General features: G+C 50.9%; 1 protein-coding gene across 6 annotated transcripts in view; it reads right to left on the bottom strand.

Moving 5' to 3' along the window:
• The window catches only part of Pnt (ETS transcription factor pointed), a 103,232-nt gene that overhangs the window by 17,593 nt on the left and 64,898 nt on the right, over positions 1–20,741 (bottom strand). For 4 of the 6 annotated variants that reach the window (XM_076896180.1, XM_076896176.1, XM_076896178.1 and 1 more), the window contains 3 exons: positions 10,889–11,005; positions 4,996–5,199; positions 1,318–1,581 (listed from right to left, as the gene is read on the bottom strand). In XM_076896180.1, the coding sequence (XP_076752295.1) occupies positions 1,318–1,581; positions 4,996–5,199; positions 10,889–11,005 (585 nt within the window). The remainder of the gene's footprint in view (positions 1–1,317; positions 1,582–4,995; positions 5,200–10,888; positions 11,006–20,741) is intronic. The other 2 variants (XM_076896177.1, XM_076896182.1) reach the window with 2 other exon arrangements.

Genomic DNA, 20,741 nt, shown 5'->3' on the forward strand with positions numbered 1-20,741 from the left:
TTGTTCGTCTCTGGAACGACGAGTCCTTCGGCTGAATGAGATTGCGTCAGAGTTCAGCCGATGAAAACGCGGAGAATAAGGTGAATCACGTCGGCGCGAATTGCGCATCGTGAACGGGGCCGCGAGATATTGCAATCCGGCGAACCCTTTGCCCCGTGTGTCAGGTGGAAGCCACGGTTAATGAAGTCGATTTCTAACCCGACAACGGGAAAACCCTCGCCGGTGAAATCGCCGTGGATTGTCGCTGACGATCCGTGGGCACCTCCGTCACTCCCCGCCGCCCTGTGCTCGCGTCTTCTCTTTTTAGGGAGCACGACCATCGGACGACGAAACGAACAGTTATAAACGAGAGGCGAACGCAGCGACGATAATGAGAGACTTGTGGCAACACGTGCAAACGCGCCGTTGCCACGAAAGATGGTATCAGCCACCCTGACGTAACAATGAGAAACTCCTCCGTGCGGCCCGCCACTCGCAACGCTTTCCTTCGTTCGTCGCTTTGCAATCGGGGAAATAAATAAACCCGGCTTGTCGCGCGCTGGACTTGCGCGAGCTCTTGCGTCTTCTTCCTCGGGGTTCTCTGCTCAGGGTTTCCCAACCTACAGCGCGGAGGAGGAATCCTCCTGTGCGAGGGTGGGAACTGGATTTTCTAGGTCTACGACGCAGAGAACAGTGTCAATTGGGAGGAGAGCTGTACTCGGTGGTCTTCGATTAGCGAGATTAATTTTGGTTTAGATGGAAAGTGGTTTTGGTACCTGTAGTTGGCGTTGGAGAAGGTGCTTGGGTAGGTTTAAGGGTTGAGAAGCTCTGGATGGAAGACACTGTTGCCAGGAAAACAGATTCACTTGTCGTTCTTGGCCTTTTAGAAACGCCAGACGCGAGGACCGAAGGAATTCGATGTCCGATCGAGTTCATATTGTCACCGGTACTTTTACAGCGATCGTGGGACGAGTACTGACTCCGGGACGTGGCTAGTCCCGGTGCATCTGTTTCGCTACCCCTTCTAATTCATCACTCCGCGTCGAGGAGGAAACCTAGGTGTGTCTCTTTACCTACCTCCAGTCTATCTAGAAATCGATCTACGTTAACAACCGATACTCTGTTCAATCTCGGAGATACTACTCGTTTGGCAGTGACAGTATCGAAGCTCTAAATTGTGGCATCATTGACCTTTATCGATGCTGGGCTATACTTCGTTTCAGGATATTCTATCTATTGAATCGTCCGTTTCAGGAGACTGGAGCAGAGGAGAGATGAAAAGAGAGAAAGAAAGAAAGAGAGAGAGAGTGAGAGTGAGAGAGTGAGATACACACTTACCATCGTTATGGTACTGTCTCGAGGGCAGAGAGACCGCAGCGGAAGGTGGTTGCAACGGTGTCGCCGGTTGGTTCCCGGTGTTTTGCGCGATCGAGGGGTTCGTCGCGGCTGAACTCGCTGGCGTCGCTGGACTCTTGTGCTCCGGCGTCGCTACCTGATGCACCGTGCCCTGGTACCCCAAGAAATCGCCTAAATCTGGCACGCATACGCTTTCGTACATGTTGGCCGGCACGTTCTCCAGAGAGGTCTTCGCCGCGTCGACATCTGGATGGAAAATCGAACAAATTCCTCAGTTCTGCCGCGTTCTTGCCACGCTCTTTCCCCGCCGACCTTAGTCGCCGGTGATCCCTCCTTCCTCGCGTATTATACTTCCGTCTCATCTTTCGAGAGGAATTTTAGATCGATCGAGAAACGGATAACAGAGGATGGAGTTGAATATCTAAGTTTGGGATAGCAGTGCTGTTCGTTCTTGCGTTCTGTACGACACTGAAAGCGTCTTATCGAGAATACAGCTGGAGAGACAGTCACGATTTGCGTGCCTACGTCGTATCATTAACATTGAATTTGGGATTCGAACGCGGGAACCTCGAGTCCTACCGTTTGATCAAAGGATGGAGAGAGCATTGGACAGCCACACCGGTTCAGAAGCGTCGGGAAGGAACCCCTAAAACAGCCTTTGAACAGCTAATTCATTGTTCGCGTTCAGACTCCGATTCGTAAATTTATTCCATCGTACAGTTACGTTGTTTACGCTAATGCGGTGTTTACACACGGGAGCCGGAGCAACGGCGGCCTGAGTAATTAATGTTTGTGGCCGCAGTTACGCGATTATAGAATTCCATGTCATTAAGCCAATTACGTTCGCAGAACGGTGCGCGCGGCGGCATGGCGTGCAAACTCGGGTCCCCCGGTTTTTACTATTGCGGGGCAAGAGCCACAGCGAGCGTAATCGTGATGAACGATCAAGCCGTGCTCCATTATTACGGCCATTATTGCGAAGGAGACGATTGCCATTGGCGTGATTCATCGTCGAATCAACGATTCTGCGTTTCCGACCGGTCAGAGCTCGCGCGATTAACAATCGATTCCTCGACGCCCTCTCGCCAGCCCCTTTTTCCGTCTTCTATCGACGGTCCTCGGTTACCAACGACCGTGGACGATCACGCGTCCGCGTAATATGGAACAGACACCGCGTTTTCTTACGGAAAGAAGAAACCTGAAAACTGGAGAACGAAGGACGAAATCCAGGGGTTGCGCAAATGGCAAGACGAAACGACAGAAACTCGCTCGAACCCAAGGCGAAAGGACCGGATCACTGGTTTCACCCGTGATTCAATCGTGTATCTGCACCAGGAGGATGCAGCTTTTTAGTTTCTACTTTTTTTTTTTTTTTTTTTACGGCGCACAAGAGAGTTTCCTAATATCCGTTCTCGTTCGCGGAATCAAAGCGATTACCCACGCTATGTCGCGTCTACGCGCGTGCACCAGCGCACGTTGAATTACGATTGGCAACGGATCACGAGTATTCTTCCATTGTTCCGCCGCTATGTAAAAGAACCGAATGAGTGTAACGAAAACGTTCCCTGTTGCGGCTAGAAATTACTTTTATGAATTCGCACTTTGGATATTCATTTGTTCAATTAACTTATCAACCGTTATGTTACTCGTAATCAAACTGTTACAGAAGAACGTTTAATTTCTCTTTTTTTTTTTTTATCTAAAACATACACGATTTTAGTCGACATTTATTACGTATGCCACTTTGTTGTTTCTCTTATCTAGCATAATATCAGCTCTACTATGATGCACAGATTTATCTGAAACGAGTGTCCTCGCGCGTCTCGTTATAAAGCTCTCTCTACTCGTTGTTCTCTGTTAAACGCAGATAGCCGGTATCTGCCGCAGATTGTTATTTCTATATTTAGATACCCAACAGCAGCCTGTTTATAAACAAAGAAATAAAACATTTACGCCGCTCAATTTCCACGGATGTTATTATGTACACACCGCTATAAAATCAGCCCCGCGAGTTGGTTCATTAAAATCCGAATTAATTGGTCACACGACGAACGTCGCGCGACGATGATAAGAAGACGGACGGGTCTGCCAGGCCTCGGATAAAAATCGCGGCTCCGTGTCTAATCGTGCCACTCGATTGAATCGCGGTTTCACCGGCGATCAGACGACACGAATAAATCGATAAGGAAGTACGGGCTTTTACTTAACGGGAATTAAATCATGGGTGAACCTCCGCTTCCTGTCCGGATCATTTCATACCTTGTCCTGCCCTCTCTCTCCCTCTCTCTCTCTCTTTCTCTCTCTCTCTCATCCTTTTCGCTCACGGCCTTCCTGTCCAGCCTGTGGAAGATATAAAAGTTCCAGGGAAACTTCCTCCGGCGGATGATATACGATACGAACCAATGAACGATTCTCGATCGAAAGATCCTACTTTGGCGAAAGGAAGAAGCCGAAGAAAGTTGCTGGCAGTGTCTCGTATCTGATGCCATAAATCTAGAATCTAAACATCAAGCTGACAAGCTACACGTTGGCAATCTTATATATTGGTTCGTGAACCGACGAATCGTCCTGTATCGCGCCAGAGCCCTCGATATCGTGTTCGTGGTAGTAGATCGAGAACGACGAGCGACTGCGGAGATAATTACGAAATTTCATTGGTATCACCGCGATCGATATCTTCTTTCAAGGAGGAACCATTGTCGAATGTTTGCTCGAGAAGAAGAAGAACAATCCTGCTTGGATGAAGCGTCATCCCTGTGCTTCGATTTCCACCCTCTTCCCGTGGAAATCGTCCGAGCCATTGTAAAGGATCCAGGTCTCTATCTCGTAATCGAAACACGAGTGGTTGCATGCGCACTTTTAACAGAAAGAGAGAGAGAGAGAGTAGTAGAGTGGTCCGAAAACCACCTAAGTGGCCGAGGCAATGGCACGGGAGCATTCTGGTGGCACAGGATATCCGGAGTGGGAGTTTCTATGGCGCGCGGCTCTTTTTTTTTCTCCCCATTCTCTCCTTGGTTCCGAATAAAAAGTACCGATTCAACGCTTCGAAACGCTGAAAACACGATGCTCGCGTACACACACACATAGCCAGAAAGAGAGAGAGAGAGAGAGGATACGCGTCTCGCCTCCGCGATCTCGTCATTGTTCACCCGGTCTCTCCCTTTTTCCGTGTATCTGTGTGCCGCACACTCGTGACATTGCGATTTTACGGAAATTCGATCGGTGTTTTTGTCCAGCGAACCTCTGCGCTGGATGTGTCCCTCGCGTTAGCCCAAGGAAAACGACTCTTCCGCTCCAACCTGCTTTCCCCTTCTCGCGAATCTCCCGTTCGGACAGTGGCCCCTCCATTCTTATTTTGGAGAACAGGAGGAAAATCGGGGCTCTTCTTCTTCTTCTTCTTCTCCTTCTTCTTTTCAAAGGAGGTTCGAGGTGCAGGTCTCGACGAATTGGACGACGGTTCGATTTTTTTAATGTCTCCACGTGGGAGTTCTCGTAAGTGGTTCTACAGGTAACACTTGCGTAACATGGAGGGTTGTGGGAATCCTCGTGTGGCACGAAAGTGCTCGACAACGACGAAAATAAAGTTCGTTTAATGAAGTACGAAATAGAGAGAAGGGTTACCTGTGGCGCGTCACGATGAAAGGAGGAAAAGTCACGTACCTTTCTGGAGGATCTCGAGGTGTTCCCAGAGGATATCGCCCATGAAGGCCGGAGCACGTGCCAAAAAGGATTCCTTCCCCATGGCACAAATCTGTTTCCCGGTCATGTGCTGCCAGGGTTGCATCGCCACACCCTCAAGGGAGAACTCTCCGATTGCCCAGTGCAACCAGTGAGCAACAGCTGCTTCCGACCATTGCCTCGGGTCTGAAAAATATTATCACCAGACTGCATTAACAAAAAAAAAAGGAAGAAATATGGTCGTATAATCCCTCTACCTACTGTAGAGATTCGACTGCGGCTTCTTTCTTAATTTAACCGAACGAAACGCGTAACACTCTGAGGATTGCGATGCAGATTCTTGTCGAAGGGATTCTAGAATCTTGTTACACTAAAAGACGCGCCGCGCGATCCGATAACAGTATCCAACGATCGGTGAACAGTATCTGTTTTTCGATAATCGACGGATAATTGACTGGTGACTGAGTCACGCGTTCGCGATAAACCCGCGGAACGGTTTAACGTTAAGTCCTATCGAGTAAAAGGTGCATAACTGTCCGGGAGTGATTATTCAAATCGAACCGGTGACTAATGACGTTCTAGATGCTTTCGAACAGGAAACGATAGATATCTATTCTAATGTCCCGACCAGTTCTAAGGTTCCCACCTCTCGCGACGGTTCCTTTTTTTCCTTTTCACTTAATTGTTCCCTTCTGACATTAAAACGGTCGCCATTGCCGCGGTCGGTGGGTTCGTTCGCGTTGTCGAAGGATACTTTGTTGCCTGAATGGAATTAGAATCAGATAAGTTGGCCAGTTATCACGTAATAATAATCGTTTACGTAAGGCTACGCGCGAACTTAACGCCTAAAGTTTCAGACTACACCTCGAATTAACTTCTGTTACGGTTCGAACGTGCGTTCACTTTTACGTTAGACGTTTTTAAGCACTCGTCCATCGAAGAAAGGGAAACAGTATCGAGGAACGATCCTCGAGGCTGGTTTGAAAGCGCCATCGATCGAGAGGTAAAAATCGTCGAGAGGTTCGAGTCGAAGGATTTACGAAGCGACACAAAGGCTTTTCGAAGTCGTAAGAGATATCGCGTCGGGTTGACGACATGATCGGTGCCCAGGCCCAGCCATCTTTGGGTAGAAGCAATACCGAGAAACATTGGAATGTCCCATTTGAGGTGCGCGCCCATATTTGCACGCGTGTCTTGCATTGTTTCGCGGTATCTTCCCGCGTAAAAGTACAGTTCGGCTCATAATGCAAACAGAAATTACGACGAGCCGCGTCCACCCCTCTTTTCGTTCCCTCTGTCCCCATACCTAAGTGGAATTCGTCGAAACGCGCGCGAACGAGTCGCCACGAAAAATTTTACTCTCCAACAATCGCGGAATTTTAAACACTTTCACCCTCCAGCGGCCTCGTCGAGCCAGTTTCAACGTTTTCAAACGTCCCGTCGATCATTTCGCTTTTCGAAAAGAGAAGAATACCTTAGGTAATACCCGGGAGGAGTAATTAATAAATATTCATGCGACGGAAGAAGAACGGTGGAAGGAAAGAAAAAGAGAGAAAAAGAAAAAACGACCAGCGGTTTCTTCTAGGACGTTTTTACGAATACAAAGTTTCTAAACGAGAGAGAAGACCGGCAGAAGCGGTTTCTTGTTGGATGTTTTCTCGTTTCACCGATAATTTCTAACCGGCGGAGTCGCGATCTGCATATTCCTCTCGAGGCGATGATAATGCATGGAAGAGTAATCTAATGTAATACAGGACTTTTAACTCCCACCCGCCGTTTCACCTTATCTCGCCGGTTGATTACGTCGTAAGGAACTAATTGCCTAGATTAAGCCTATTGCGGTACGGTTGATTAAAAGCTGTAACAGCGAATGAACGCGTCTCGGGTATGGCGATAGCACGCCTTGTAATCGCTGTTCCTACCCTCGCGCGCGCTCCTCTATCTCGCGGAGCCGTGCTCGTTCCTTTTTTTGTCCCCGCATTCTTCTCATACAATCGCTACCATATTAGTTCAATATGCAAATTACATCGATACATTCCATCGATTCTACCGCGAAGGAGAAACGACCCTCGTCGTCTGCGCTCGGGAACGCAGAGCTGCTTTTCCCCGACAAAAGGTCCACGAATTCCCTCCGTAAACCTCTCGAGCTGGCCGCGGAGAGCAAAGGCTCTCCGAGCGTTTTTAAGAGCTAGTTAAAAGCGAAATAAACGGAGTAATCGGGAAAGAACGAGCGTCACCTCCGCGGGGAGCGAGAGGGAGAGAGGTGCGAGTGTCTGTTAACAGTGCTGACAAGGAATAAGTTCGGCAAACATCGGCGCGATCCTCAAATATCGGCGGCCGCTTTGATCGTGCCGTGCCGTTAGACACTCGCGCGACCGTCGTCTTCTTTGCTCTCTCTCTCTCTCTTCTCGCCTTCCCTTCTATTTAAGCATTATCGCCGCGGGTACCGATCCCGCGGCTACGATCCACCTCGTCGCCCTGTCGTTTCCACGAACGGGACCGCGCGCTATGGTGGCCCATCCATTCATAAAAACGGCCTTACTCTCGCGAGTCACGTAGCGCCGCGCGGCGGGCATCGGGAGATCGGAGGACTGCCGCGGCTTCGTCTTTTCGATATGGCCATCCAAGGGCTCCGCTCCGATCCTCTTCCTGTTCTTCTTCGGGCAACCGTCTGGCTGTTACGCCACTTTAGTCGGGGACACCTTCGATTTCTGACAGTGACTCCCCGGACAGGACGGAGCTGGATGGACGCTGATGGATTGTGGTTGGGTTTTAGCGGGGAGGATCTGGGGGAGAGAACCAGAGAAATTATTCAACGGCCGTCTCTCCGTTTACAGCGGTGGAATTAAGGACGAGGTGGTATCTTTGTTCCATTCGCGATTATTAAACAGCGAATTCCCGAGGGTGTCTGAAAAAAAAAGGCGGCGATCGAGGCAACCGGGCTCGTCCAGAAATCCTCAAACAGAGATAGCCGTCTGCAGGTGCCACGCGCAAGCTTTCACGACAATAATCGAGAGAAACACCGACCGTGATTTCGGTCGGTTGGTTTAGGAACCGTCTGGCTTGTGCGAGGGGCGCGCAGTTTACCTACGATACGATGTACCTGCCCTCCAGTGATAAATTTCACCGGCCCCTCACGGACAGGTGGACGCCAATTTCTTTCTTCTTTTTTCTCGCCTCTCCTTTTTTCCCTTTTTTTTCTTCTTTTTACCCTCCGATTCCCTATACTCTATGGTAGACCGACCAGAGAGAGAGAGAGAGAGAAAGAGAGAGAGAAGCCATGGTTCGATGCCAGATTACGGTCGCACGCGTCCTGCGTGAAGATTTTAATTAGCCAACCGACGCGATACTTTGTGCTTTCGCGTTTTATCTTCCGCCCTGATCGTTGATCGATGCTTCTCTTGTTCGTACAAACGTTGAACACGACGTGTACCGCGTCGGATCGATCCGTGTTTTAATTTCACGCGGGCACCTCTTTCTCCCCCTGCCACGTTTTCGAGTCCATCCACGAGGAGGCCGTCGAACGATTGCCTCGCGAGTTGGAGATGCTAGTTAGAGGAATTCCACGGAGTCGATGTGAAATGTACAACGCGAATCGAAGGGAATAGAATCCGAACGAGGCGTCGGTCCCGCCGCGAGGATCGCGCGGATTCGTGGACGTTAAGTTTCGCTGGCCGAGGAACGTTCCGTCAGTACGTCGATGGTCGGTTGAGACGGTACGTGACGTGCCGTGTCTCGATTCGACAAAGGGGATACACATCCTTGGCGGCGCTTATTATTCATAAGAAAGGCAGATTCTGAATAAATCATAATAACGAATGCGTCAGAGAGGGTTCTGACGTCCTGCAACGCAATCGCGAATGCACGCCGTGTCCTCCGTGCAGCAGGTGCTCCCGTCGACGGTTGTAGCACGCGCGTTACCAACGCTGAGAAATGGATCGTGCGTTTACCGCCGGGCCATTTAGATAAACCTCGCTAATTCCCTTTTCAATTAATCGAGATGGAAATCGGCCGACCGCCGGGCAGATACGTCGTTTATCGAACGTTAGGAATGATTTCCCGAGAAACGCGAAGATAACCATCGCGAGCCACCTTCTAAATTCACGATTCCTATCGGTCGTTCCCCGACAGACGCCGCGTACTCGGTTCCCTTATCGATCCTCTATCGTACGATATCGTCGTTCCGTGAACGTAGAGACCAATCGTCGCTCCAAAAGACCGCTTCCCACGAGAGTTCCTCCGAGTCTCGTTCTCCGGCTGGATCCGAAGCGTGACAATCGCGAAGGTGAAGACAATGGCCGCCGAAAAGGTGTCCAGAACTCGGGCACGGAGAGGAGGCAGTCGAACGGCGCGGAAGAGAAATAGGAAGGCGGGAATAAAAAGAAGGAGAGGAATGGAATCAGCGCGACTACGGTCCGCTCCAAAGTGGAACGGCCACGGCGCGAGGTTGCTCGTTAGGTTCACGGAGGTCAGACTGGTAGGTGATCTGGCCGGAGGGTACGAACCCGGGGCATGTAGACCGGAAGTAACGTCACACCCGCGTGGCTCTGAATGCGCATACCGGATGTGTGGCATCGGCTCCCCATCAGAACCATCAACATCACATTCACAATTCCTGCACATCGCCGCCTCGTCGCACATCACATCACATCGCGTATATACCCGGCCGTCTCTCCACGCACGCACGCACGCACCTATCGCGCGCGCGATGCACGCACGCCACGGACCGAAGGATTTTCACCAGTTTCGAGACGGGGGCCACCCGCTCGAGTTGCCCGATTTTTCGACAAATTTCACCCGCCCGCGGTCGACCGTGACACCCCGGTTGTGCAACGAGACGAGTCGTCCTTTTCAACTCGACCGTTGCGTTGAGTCGAGGTTCGTTTAGCGTTGCGTTTATTAGGAGCAGAGGGTGGCTTTGGGGTGCGTCGTGTTTGGCCATCGATTCGAATCAATTTAGGCGATTGTAACATTCGCCTGCCTTGCATTAGAGAGTTAAATTTCGTACGATATGGAACAGGATACGGTTCCTGGGCGAGCGAAGGATAATAATCGATTAAGAAATATCATGTCTCAATTGAAACAGAAGTACATAGTATGTAACGAGCGATATTGCCTCCATTAAAAACTCGTACGATTACATTACGGACAGGAATAGCATTTAGGTGGAAAAACGTGAATGCCGTAAAGCGTCGCAAAAAACGCGTCAGCTTGATTAATCAGCGTTAGCAACGCTTCTGACTCTCGGTTGTTAATAAACGCGCTTTCCGCGGATATCTTAAAAACACGATCAATAAATACCATCCGATCGCTATTAACATCCTGATCAACGTTCTCGCTGTTTTACGACTAGCGACACGTTCAAGGCGGCTTCCTATAGTCTCCAAGCGTACAAAAAATCAGACCTTCGCTCCGTAAACATTCTGAATATTCCACCTCCGATGTTAATTAGTAATCCTCGAATCATCGCGCGTCTACCGTTTCGAGCAAAAAATGAAATTTTTGCGAGAAGAGAAAAAAATGAAGAAAGAGGGAGAGAAAAAAATAATCAGATATTCTAGCCCGGAAATTATCGCGCAGCAGTATAGTTGGTGCGTTACGTTCTAACGTTATCACAATGTGCAGAAGGTAACCGCGTAAATGCCTACGGGGTTCGGATGGAAACGTTAAGGCCCGCGAATGGGATCGCGGTATCGCGGCAATGATCCTGTAATTAGAAGTCGTTGAGAAACCTGTACGCCGTGGAACGCGAACGAGGCGGGAGTAGGGACAGAAGGCAAAGACGGAGGAACGTTTTCCGCGAGGCAGGAACACGCGTAGACGGCTTGTGTGCGCCCGGTCTGAGACGGGAGGTGGAAAAAACGCGGCGACTCACCTTTGGTTATGTTGAGGCGGACTCGTTCCTTCTCCCAGGAGGCGAAAGAGGCCTCCAGGGCCTCGGTCATCTTCTTGTTGGTCCCAGGTGTCAACGGCGGCACTTGTGCCGGTATATCTGCAACGCGAAGATACGTTCACGTTAAATCCCTCGATCTGTGACTGTGTGGGCTTAATTAAGGGTTGTTCAAGGGGTTACGATTTCTCGAGTCGTAGCTAAGAATTTTCTAAACGTTCCTAACCGTCTCTCATTATGCACCCTTAACGTCTACATCCTTCAAGCTTCGCATATTCCAACGTACGAATCTCCACTTGTCACCAGTGGAATGCGAAGAATTTCTCAGTGTCGCGAGAGGAATGCTGGAAATGTCGTCGAATGGCAACAGTCAACGATCTCGCGCAACTACCCTGGTCCTCGATCGTCCGAGAGCTCTCATCTCAGAGGCGCATCTCCTTCGAGTCCACGGAGTTCTCTATCGGACCGGTCGGTAGGTGGTAAGTCCGATGTTCCCCGAGGAACGCGACAAGGGAGAGACGGTCGTCCAACGGGGCTCGGATCAGTCGGGACCAGGTGAATGTGTGAGAAGCCAGGTTAATGGTACTTCTCACAAAGCGGCGTGCACGCACGCTCGCGCGCCACGGCTCGCGAAGAGCGAGCGAGAGAGGAGAGAGAAAGAGAGAGAAGGAGGGAGAGCCGCGTGTACACGGCGCGGCGATGAGCGTCAGGTGTCGCGGCGGCAGGAGCAGCGAAAGCGAGCGAACAGAGGCGAGGAGGGCATGGCGCACCATCCTAGATAGCATCGTCGTAAAGAGGGGTGCAACTGGCGGGCAGGTGCAGGTGCATCGTCGTTGTAGGTACGCTTGCTCTATGCCGTGCGCAACGCCGCGCGTACGCCTTATGGCGCGCCCGCCGAATACTCTTCCTCGCCCTTCGCGATACCGCTCTTCCTGCGTGACCAATTCGTCACCTCTGACGCTTCGATAGTTCCGAACATCTAAATATCGGGTAACAGGTAGCTGAGGAATGGGCTACGCTCGCAACGACTGACGTATCGGTAAGATCGATGGGTTCCAGGGAAAGAGGAAAGACGCAAGATCGAATTTTTCCGTATCGCGCGCGCACTCGCTATGGCGACTGCGTACTTTTATTTAAAAAAAAAGCCCGAGATATGCGGTCACCGTTAAGTTACCATTACCACTGATTCTTTGTTTTCACACCAGCCACTGTTGTATCTTATCAAACTCGCTGCCTTACGTCTCTTCCGCTTTCGATAAACAGAAATTGCCTTCGACCGAGTCCGACTCTATTTCCCTCGCGTACGTAAACTGCATTTCGAGAGCCTGGCTGTCTGATTCGATTCACCATTTTTTGTCCGCGACGTTTAGAATGCACGCGCGATACATAAGGGAAGAGCGTACGCGACGAGGTACCCCGAGACGTCGAAAGCGAAGCGAGCCGCGGCGTCGGGGAACGCTGGGACGATAAAAATCGTGTTTCCTCGGCAAACGCGGGGATATCTGCACAGCTGGATTTGCATGGGTATAAGCTCCTCGAGCGCGGCGTACCGCCGAAAGTCCATTAAGTATGTATAGCGTGCACGCACGGTAAGCCTCCCGTAACCCATAAGCACCTTTGTCTCTACGCGCACAGCCAAGAGGAGGCCGCGTGCGTGTGCGTACAGCCGCGCACGGACACGCGCGTGTCGCCGGAATTTGCATACCGCCGCGCGGCTACAAACGTACAAAGTATCGACGGGTCGCTCTCCGCCGCGCTTCGAGCCTCGCCACGAACGGCCATTCGCTAGAGGAACAGGCTCTGCCCCGTCTCGACGCCACCTTAAATGGCTCTCGTGAATTTGACACGCGATAGAAATAATTAATTAAGGAATACCCTAGACCCGCCGCCGCGAAACGGGTTTACCAACGTTACGACGGCCAGCCCCGCGATCCCTATGAACACCCTGTCGCGGTATCGAAAGTGGAACGAACCGATTTTACGACTACGACGACGACGACGACGCGAGTCTATTCCTTCGGTGGCTTACGCTTTAGCGGATCGATCGTGGGGACATTTGACGATCGAACGAGAAATCGGATCGAGGCGATTGAGATCGGAAGCATTTCGAGGTGTTTTAAATGATTCCCCCCTAAAAAATGAACGTGGCGAACGGTCGAGTGAGAATGATCCTCGTGTATAATTCAGCCGACGCGTTCGTCGGATTCCTTAAAAAATCTGGATAATACCCTTCGTTGGTTGCGTCCTCCCGCGAAATTCCCTCTCGCTGTGGCACGGGTGCAAAGTGTAGCAGCAACAATGCGGAATTATTCATCGTGACGCGTAGTACGCGCCGGGGAATGTGTAATCGACGGGGAATAAGAGGAGGAATCGTCCGGTTCGACGGATCGAAACCGGCGGCGACCGGCTCCCGGAGGAGTCGAATTGAAAATCCACGTGCCACGGCGCAACGCTTGCCCCGTGAACGGAATCACAATCGGGCCACATTTGCAGGAACGACGCCTGTGGCTGGCTCGTTGCGAATGCCGTGTATGATCGAGCACCGACGAGCCCTGCCCGTAAATGCCCGATGGATTCCGTGGATCGTGATGGAAGTCGATCCAGCCCCCGGCCACAGATTTATCTCCTGTCAGACGGCGACCACGGTTCGGGGACCTCCGTGATCGAGGAATTTTCGGCTGAACTCGAGCTTCCGTGAAATTTCCGATTAATCTCCGGTGCGCAGGGAGAACTAGCTCGAATCGAAGGATCAGAGGATAGCCTCGGTAGCCTCGAGGTACTCGGGAGTAAGTCAGCGCGACTTATTTTCGTTTTTCCATCGATTAATCCCAAGCAACCGGCTACCACATTGCGTAGATCGCATTCATAACCGGTACTTTCTCGCACGAAACCTTTCGGTACCGCGGGTTTGCGGTTCTAACTTGTACGCAAGAGGGCCGCGGGCCATAATTACGCGACACGTGGAACATGTGGACATTACGTATCCTTTCGTGCGACTAATCGTATCTGATGTAATGGTCTGCGAGCTCGTGAGCCGCTACGAACAGGTCCCCGTGGATCTTGTCCGCCGTTCGCGGCGATCGCGATCGGTGGATCCGCTGCTGGGACACACGGCGTTTCCAATGACAGCCTATCGAGACGTGCTACCTCTTTGACGGGACGATTAATCTTCGAATAATCCATCTCAGCCGTCTCTGAACGAAATCGAACGCGGGGAACGTTGGTTCGCTAATTGATCAGGTTTATGAATCAACCTCGTCTGGATGCAGACTTTGCCAGCCGTTGCATACCAATCGCTAACTTCTCGCATCGATAGGGACCGTCGAGGCTCCCGAGGATACTTTTACAATCGTTTAATTGCTACAACTTTCTAAGCGCGTCTGCGACAAAGTACCGACGAGTGAGAGTCGCGGTATTTGCCACTGGAATAAGAAACGTCATCGTGGAAAGGCATAAAAGGAACCTCTTCGCGAGATTCAAGTTTCCAGCTCTCTACTAATAAAAATGTCCTTTTATTTAATAATTTCCAAGCCCAACGATCGCGAATGCGCAGGTGCGACGGAACGGTTCCTTTATTTCCCTCATCTTTCCCTTTATTTCTTCTGGTCTCGTGGTTAACAAAATTCGATATCCAGACCGATATCGAAGCCAAGCTATCCGCGATGGGCATTGCTTAATCGAATGGAAATGCAAATGGCTAATGACCCACGACCCGGGTGACACTTGACCCGGCTCCGTTCAACATAAATTTCCATTTCCAAGTTATTTGCGGCTAGAACCTCTGCGTCGGCCCGCCGATCCTGCATCGTCAACAGGCCGTTATTTCTTTCGTGCGATAATCTTAATTGGCCCGAACGAGCGCATTTCTATTCGAAGGAACCACCCGGCTTGGTCAGAAACCCCCAGTCATCTGGTCCCGGGGCACTGAAACGAATTTATTGCCGCGTTTCAGTTTACCTCCTGAATTTTCTCCGGAATTAAGAACGATTAAACGCTGTTAACAAGGGAGATTAGCTCCTTTAATTATTCATGAAAATGTTGTCTCGTCTGGTCATCGAGGTTCGTGAATACATTAGCGGAAGAATCCGTTCTATTCTAATTCACCGCGACACGCTCGGATTTTTATTAATCGCTTCGATTCAACGACGAGCCGACGAACATTACAATTTAATAATCGGCTCTAGGCACTTGCTATTCCGCGGCGATCTGCATTTTCGTTTGGCGGCCGACGAATCGCAGTCATCATGAGAAATCCATTGTTTTCAATTGCAAAGTAATCAATGTTCGTCATCGCGATCGTCGAGGTCCCGATCGGCAACATTTGAAACTTGTTTGTCTCTCTCGATCGAAAGACCTTCGCAGTTATCGATACTTAGATTCGAATAAAGAAGTCCGCCATGTTTCTTCTTACGTTGCAGCACGCCTGGTTGCACGCTTGGTTGAACGAGGAAAAAATATTGGAGCGACCGAGTCTCGGCGAGCACGAAATTTTCCCGGAAACGCGGGTTTTTAATTCTCCTCGTTCTTCCTCGAGCGAGAGAATGAAAAAACCATCCTATTCCTCTACTAGCCGCTTACGGGGTCGTAACATTTCTTTCCCTTCTTCCACTCCACGTGGAACGCGACGAGGTAAGTTTGTAGACGAGCTCCAACGGACACGGGGCACGTGCTGGCAACGTCTTCTGGCTTATCCCTCTTTCCAAGGCGACTCTGGAATATACTCAGCAGCCAAACAACTGCGGCAGCTGCCCTGAACAAACTACTAGCCCGTGTATACCGGCGTGCTTCCAAAATCTTCCGCTCTCTCCCGTCCCGTCGCGTGTACGCGACCCGCCCAGCCACTTTCCAAACTTTCCTTCGTCTATGACCGCGAGCAAATTTCATTATCCACACTTCTTGCCCCTACTCGTCCCGCGTAAGGTGTCCTCAAAGGCGTCTTAAGGTTCCATAAAAGAGATCGGCAGTTTTTCAGCCGCGGCTCCACGCGGGACTTACGACCGGCGGTATCGCATGGACAAAACAAAGAAAGGTGTAGCGATCGCTCGAAGAAAACGTCCAGTCATGTGCCCGCACGCAAGAAAGCGGCTAGAGACCATTTCGACGTCTCTTTCCTTCCTCTTTCTCTTCTAACCAACAGTTTTTCATGCCAGAGGCGGCTCCAATCACGTTCGTGCTTCTAATTGACACTTCCCTCTGTCCCGACCCCGCTAATTAAGACATTAAAACACAACACGGGTGTCGTAACCGTGACTTTTTGCGTTTCGAAAGTTGGACGGGATCCATTTTTCCCTCGGATCGAACCGGAATATCGGCAAACGTGTTTGGTCGCGTTGAAATTACACCGCGACGATTCTTCTTCTCCATTATCGGATGATGATACTTCTATGGGAAACGATTAAACGTCCCGTTAGAGATCGTTTCGTTCTCGTGGTTCGCGGAAGAGGATTAAAATTTGATCGAATCACCCACCCAACTCGATCGTCCACCGAATCATTCGAACGAAGAACCGTGGTCACGGTCGATCGATCTGCAAACTGTCGATCGAGCTAATTAATGAAAACACATGGTGCACCGTTTCGGTACGCATTTAGCCAGCACGTGATCCCCGTACACCTGTTGCACGAAAGCCTCGTGGAAACGTGGAACGCGTCGAACCAGGGGGAAAACGCGCACCCCAACCGTTCGAGCCACCCCTGGAACGCCTCCGGATTCCAGACGCGCGCACCAGGGTTGCTGCGTGGTAAAAATACACTTGGACGGAATCGTTCTTACAAATTCCTCGAAACAGAGAGCGAGAGACACGAAGGGGAGGCCCGCTGTGGGACCGTCGAATCGAGGACGACTTCGAGCGAGGAAAAAGGAGAGTGCCGTGGATGGAAAAGTTTATCGCACCCGTTCCTTTCCATGTACACATCCTGTCCCGTTAAGAACGAAGGACGTAAACCGTGGAGTCTGCGGTTTTTCCCCAAAGGACTGACCAGAGCTATCCGGTAGCCCGATAAAGCTTATCTATCTCGACGACGGTTTGTTCGCGCTCGGCGTGTCGTCACTCTGATGGTCTTCCCAGCCACGCCTCTCTGGCGTTCTGTTCAACGTGGCCACCATGGCGAACGATCGCCGTGGTTTGGGGAAAGAGGAGATCCCAGCCGAGATTACTGGGAATAATTTCGCGGGTTGCTGGTTTGGGAATCCGCCGTTGGGGCCTGCGATTCCCAGGGACATTTTCGGACTCCATTGTCTCGCTTTCTTCGCGTCCGAAGAGCCATCCAGTTCCGTGACCTCTTCGTCGCTCGCGCTACTTAGTCGCACGTAAACGGCCGCGTTGTGCAACACGGTTCAGAGTCGCAACGATCGACGAGCGTAACGGTTTCGTAGAGAGCCGAAAACCTGACTGTCGTTCGTACGATTTTAAATAATAATTAGAATAATACAAGCCGAAGGAAATGGAGCTGGATCGTTACGATTCGACGTGGATAATTAGGGGTTAACCCAGCCGCGGAAGTCGGGGAATCTCGGATACCGTAACCGCGTAGATTACACGGTGGTCTATGTCGAATGTAAGGAACGACTTCAGGGCCACGAGGGTCCTGTCGGTGACGCAATTGATACAAGTATCGCGGCGCGCGAGAGCAGATCTTGGTTGCAAACGGCAACTCGATAATCGACGGCCATATTAACGAGCTCCCCGGCGACGATGTCGATTATCGCTTAACCGCGTGTCTCGACACGATAACAACGGCCGACAAGTGCGTTGCAGTTAACAATTAGCGTCTAATCGCGACGAAAGTACGAATCCCTTTGGTGCGTGTTGTTAATTCCACAGAGCCATGGTCAGTGGCGAAAAACGCAGGAAACCGCAGTGATTAGCAAGCTGGAGTAATATTACCGTGAGAGGAAATCTGTGAGAAATAAAACGTAGAAGATTCTCCATTCATCTAGTTTTCATTCGCGAGAGGATCGCGTGAACGAAGAGAAAACAAAAAATAGTATTCAAAGAAGGAGAATCGCAGTTGCTGCAGTTTGGAGTGCCAGAACTACCCTCGAGGCGCAGACCTCGAGCAGCCACCGTGGTATCGTTCTTCCGCGTCGACGCGAGGGGACACGCCCGTCTGGAAAGATTCCCAAGGGAGGCAGGCAAAGCGTCAGCAACAAGTGGCAGCGGCATTGTTAGCAGTGGCGATTATCATGAAACCGCGTGTTTCACCGAGATACGGTGGCTCGCCGGCGTGCGTCCCGTTGATAACGTCGACGCATGCCCAGCCGACTTCCTGAGCCGCTCCGAACACATTGCACCGCGCGACGAATCCAGTCCGCGCGGTTTGCGCGTCCGTGTGGAGAACAACCGATGGACACGCAGACAGCAAAGGACGCGTGCGTACGACCATTTGTACGACGACGACGACGACGACGACGACGACGACGACGACGACGAGGACTGCGATCCACGGTCCAATTATCGTGGGCACAGCTGATTAGCCGCCCGTTTCGTTCTTTTCTCTGCGTAGTGGCAGATAAAACGGTCGATTACGGTGAAATTGGTTATCGTCCCGCTGCGCGCGGTGCTTCGTTATCGCGACTTTTCCATGAGAAAAGTCACCAGGCTATCGAATATTAATAGGCTCGCTAATTAACGGATGCGGAGGGGGATAATACGTGGAACGAGCGGGAACACGTGGACGATTATGAGCTTAATTACTTGCGCTCGACTCTGTGGGAGGGTTACGATATTTCGTTTTTTTTTTTTTTTTAATTCTCGGTTCTTTCGTTAATCTCAACGGGAAACGATCACGGTTTGCATAGGGAATATTTAGGCAGCGTGCTAAATTGGACCGCGATCGATGCCAGAGGAGGTGACGGCGCGATCGATCCAGAATTGGTCCGAACGATCGATTTTATTGACCGACTTCGACGCAGTTGAACGAGGATTATTAATAGAAATCCGTCAGCCGAACGATGGAATCAAATACATTGTTCTATGATCTCACGCGTAGCCAGGTAGAAGTGCGACCGATAAAAATCCGCGCTCGCTCCGATCGGAAATTCTGCTCCGACCTTTTACACCTTGCCTTGCTCGATGGGGATCGGAAAGTACGGGACGGGAGATATGTAATACTAAACGAAGAAACTGCAGGCATCACTCGTGAAAGGTAACGCCGGCAAAAATGGTAAATTAAGCAAGGGCTACCGGTTTCTCGGTGCGGATTATCGAGCGAATACGTGGATTGGTATCGCGGGCAACGGGCCGACACAGGCCATTACTTTTTCCCATTTCGCGGCGTTATTAATTCACGAGGTCGCTGCTGGTTTTCGTTCCGAGCGGTTGTAATCGAGGGAAGGGAAATTACACGCGGGAACGTTTCTCGTAGCCCCGTGAATCGCGATAAAACGCTGCGACGCACGTACACGAGCGGGCCCCGGTTTTCTTTCAGCCCGTTTCTTCTCTTTTTTCCTCTCCCCACGGGCTCTCGTTATCCGCGGCCGATCGCACGCGTTCGTGATCGAAACGAGATCGCGACCAATCGGAACGTTCGCCCGGACGCAAATTGCCCTGGTCGAAACCGCAATTAGCGCAGAATGTTTCGTGTACTGTTAAACGTGCAACCGACTGTGTCGAGCCGGGGAACAACTCTTTAACAACTGTTCTACACAGTCGGGCTCGTCGAAAAACCGTGGTAATATGTCTATTCGAGGCACGAAATGGGCCATGGTAACCTCGGAAGTTCGTATCCAGAAAGTATGACACGTACATCCGCGAAGAAAAAATTAGAATCGCTAAGTTATCCCGTTCTGCGTTAGCGTAACGTGGATACTCTCGATTCGATTCGATTTCCGTGGGCAGAGGATTAATAGGGAAGAACAGCGAGTTCCACTCGAATCCGTCTTCGAGTCGCGGTGATATCTACATGAACAAAACGGATCAAGCCATTCGCTGGAACCGGTTGCCAGGAAGCAACAGCACCATCGGATAGCTTCTCTGCTCGAGATATCCCCTACCTACATGTAGGTTTCGCGCGCGCGCGCGCGCGCTCGCGCGAAAGCGCCTGGAATGGGTGTAATTCACCCGTGAGATTCATCATTAACCCATGGGTTTCAGCGGACGCGTATCGAGTAAACGTTTCGAGGATAAAATAACCGTGAGCGCACGAGAGGCGATTCGACCGTGGCTGGATAATCTTTTATCGATGAATTTAAGAAGAAGACCTTACTGGCACCGCATCCTCAATAACGTCGGATAAAAATTACATTCCGCCAGGACCGTTTTCGTGGATGGGCCTGAGAAGATCGTTGGTTACACGACTCGCCGATAATTTCGTAATTTCAGTTCCTGCCTACTCCAGATATCGGGGCTAAATATTGTATATTAAGTCATAACTTTAAATCTCTACGACTGTAAAACGAAATGAAGTTCTCGATAACCGAAGTACGCGCGAGCAAAATATCGCTGGTAACGATGAAGTATGAAATGAAACACGTAATCGAAATAGAAGAAGATAGAGAAAGAGAGAGAGAGAGAGACTTCCCTATCAGGGAATTCATCCGGAAGCCACCATTCCCCAAACGTCTGGTCACCGAAAAGAAACGATTCGTGAGTTCGAGGGCAAGAGGGAGCGTGTCAGGGTCGGTAGGTCGGCCACTTCTGGAACAGCGCTCGTTTCTACGGCGAAAGAGAGAGCCCGTCCAACTGCAGGAAGCGCATATGCGTCGGGGTGATGCAGGTCGCACTCCTGCGGCGTCCTCCGCATCTGTCACGATCCGTCCGAGTCAAAGTCACGTTCGCGCCTCTGATCGCACGCGTCGCGTTAAAATCCGTCGCGAGCGACTCGGTCTTGGGCGGAGA

Source organism: Xylocopa sonorina, chromosome 6 (genome assembly GCF_050948175.1).
Source record: "Xylocopa sonorina isolate GNS202 chromosome 6, iyXylSono1_principal, whole genome shotgun sequence".
NCBI classification, from domain to species: Eukaryota; Metazoa; Arthropoda; class Insecta; order Hymenoptera; family Apidae; genus Xylocopa; species Xylocopa sonorina.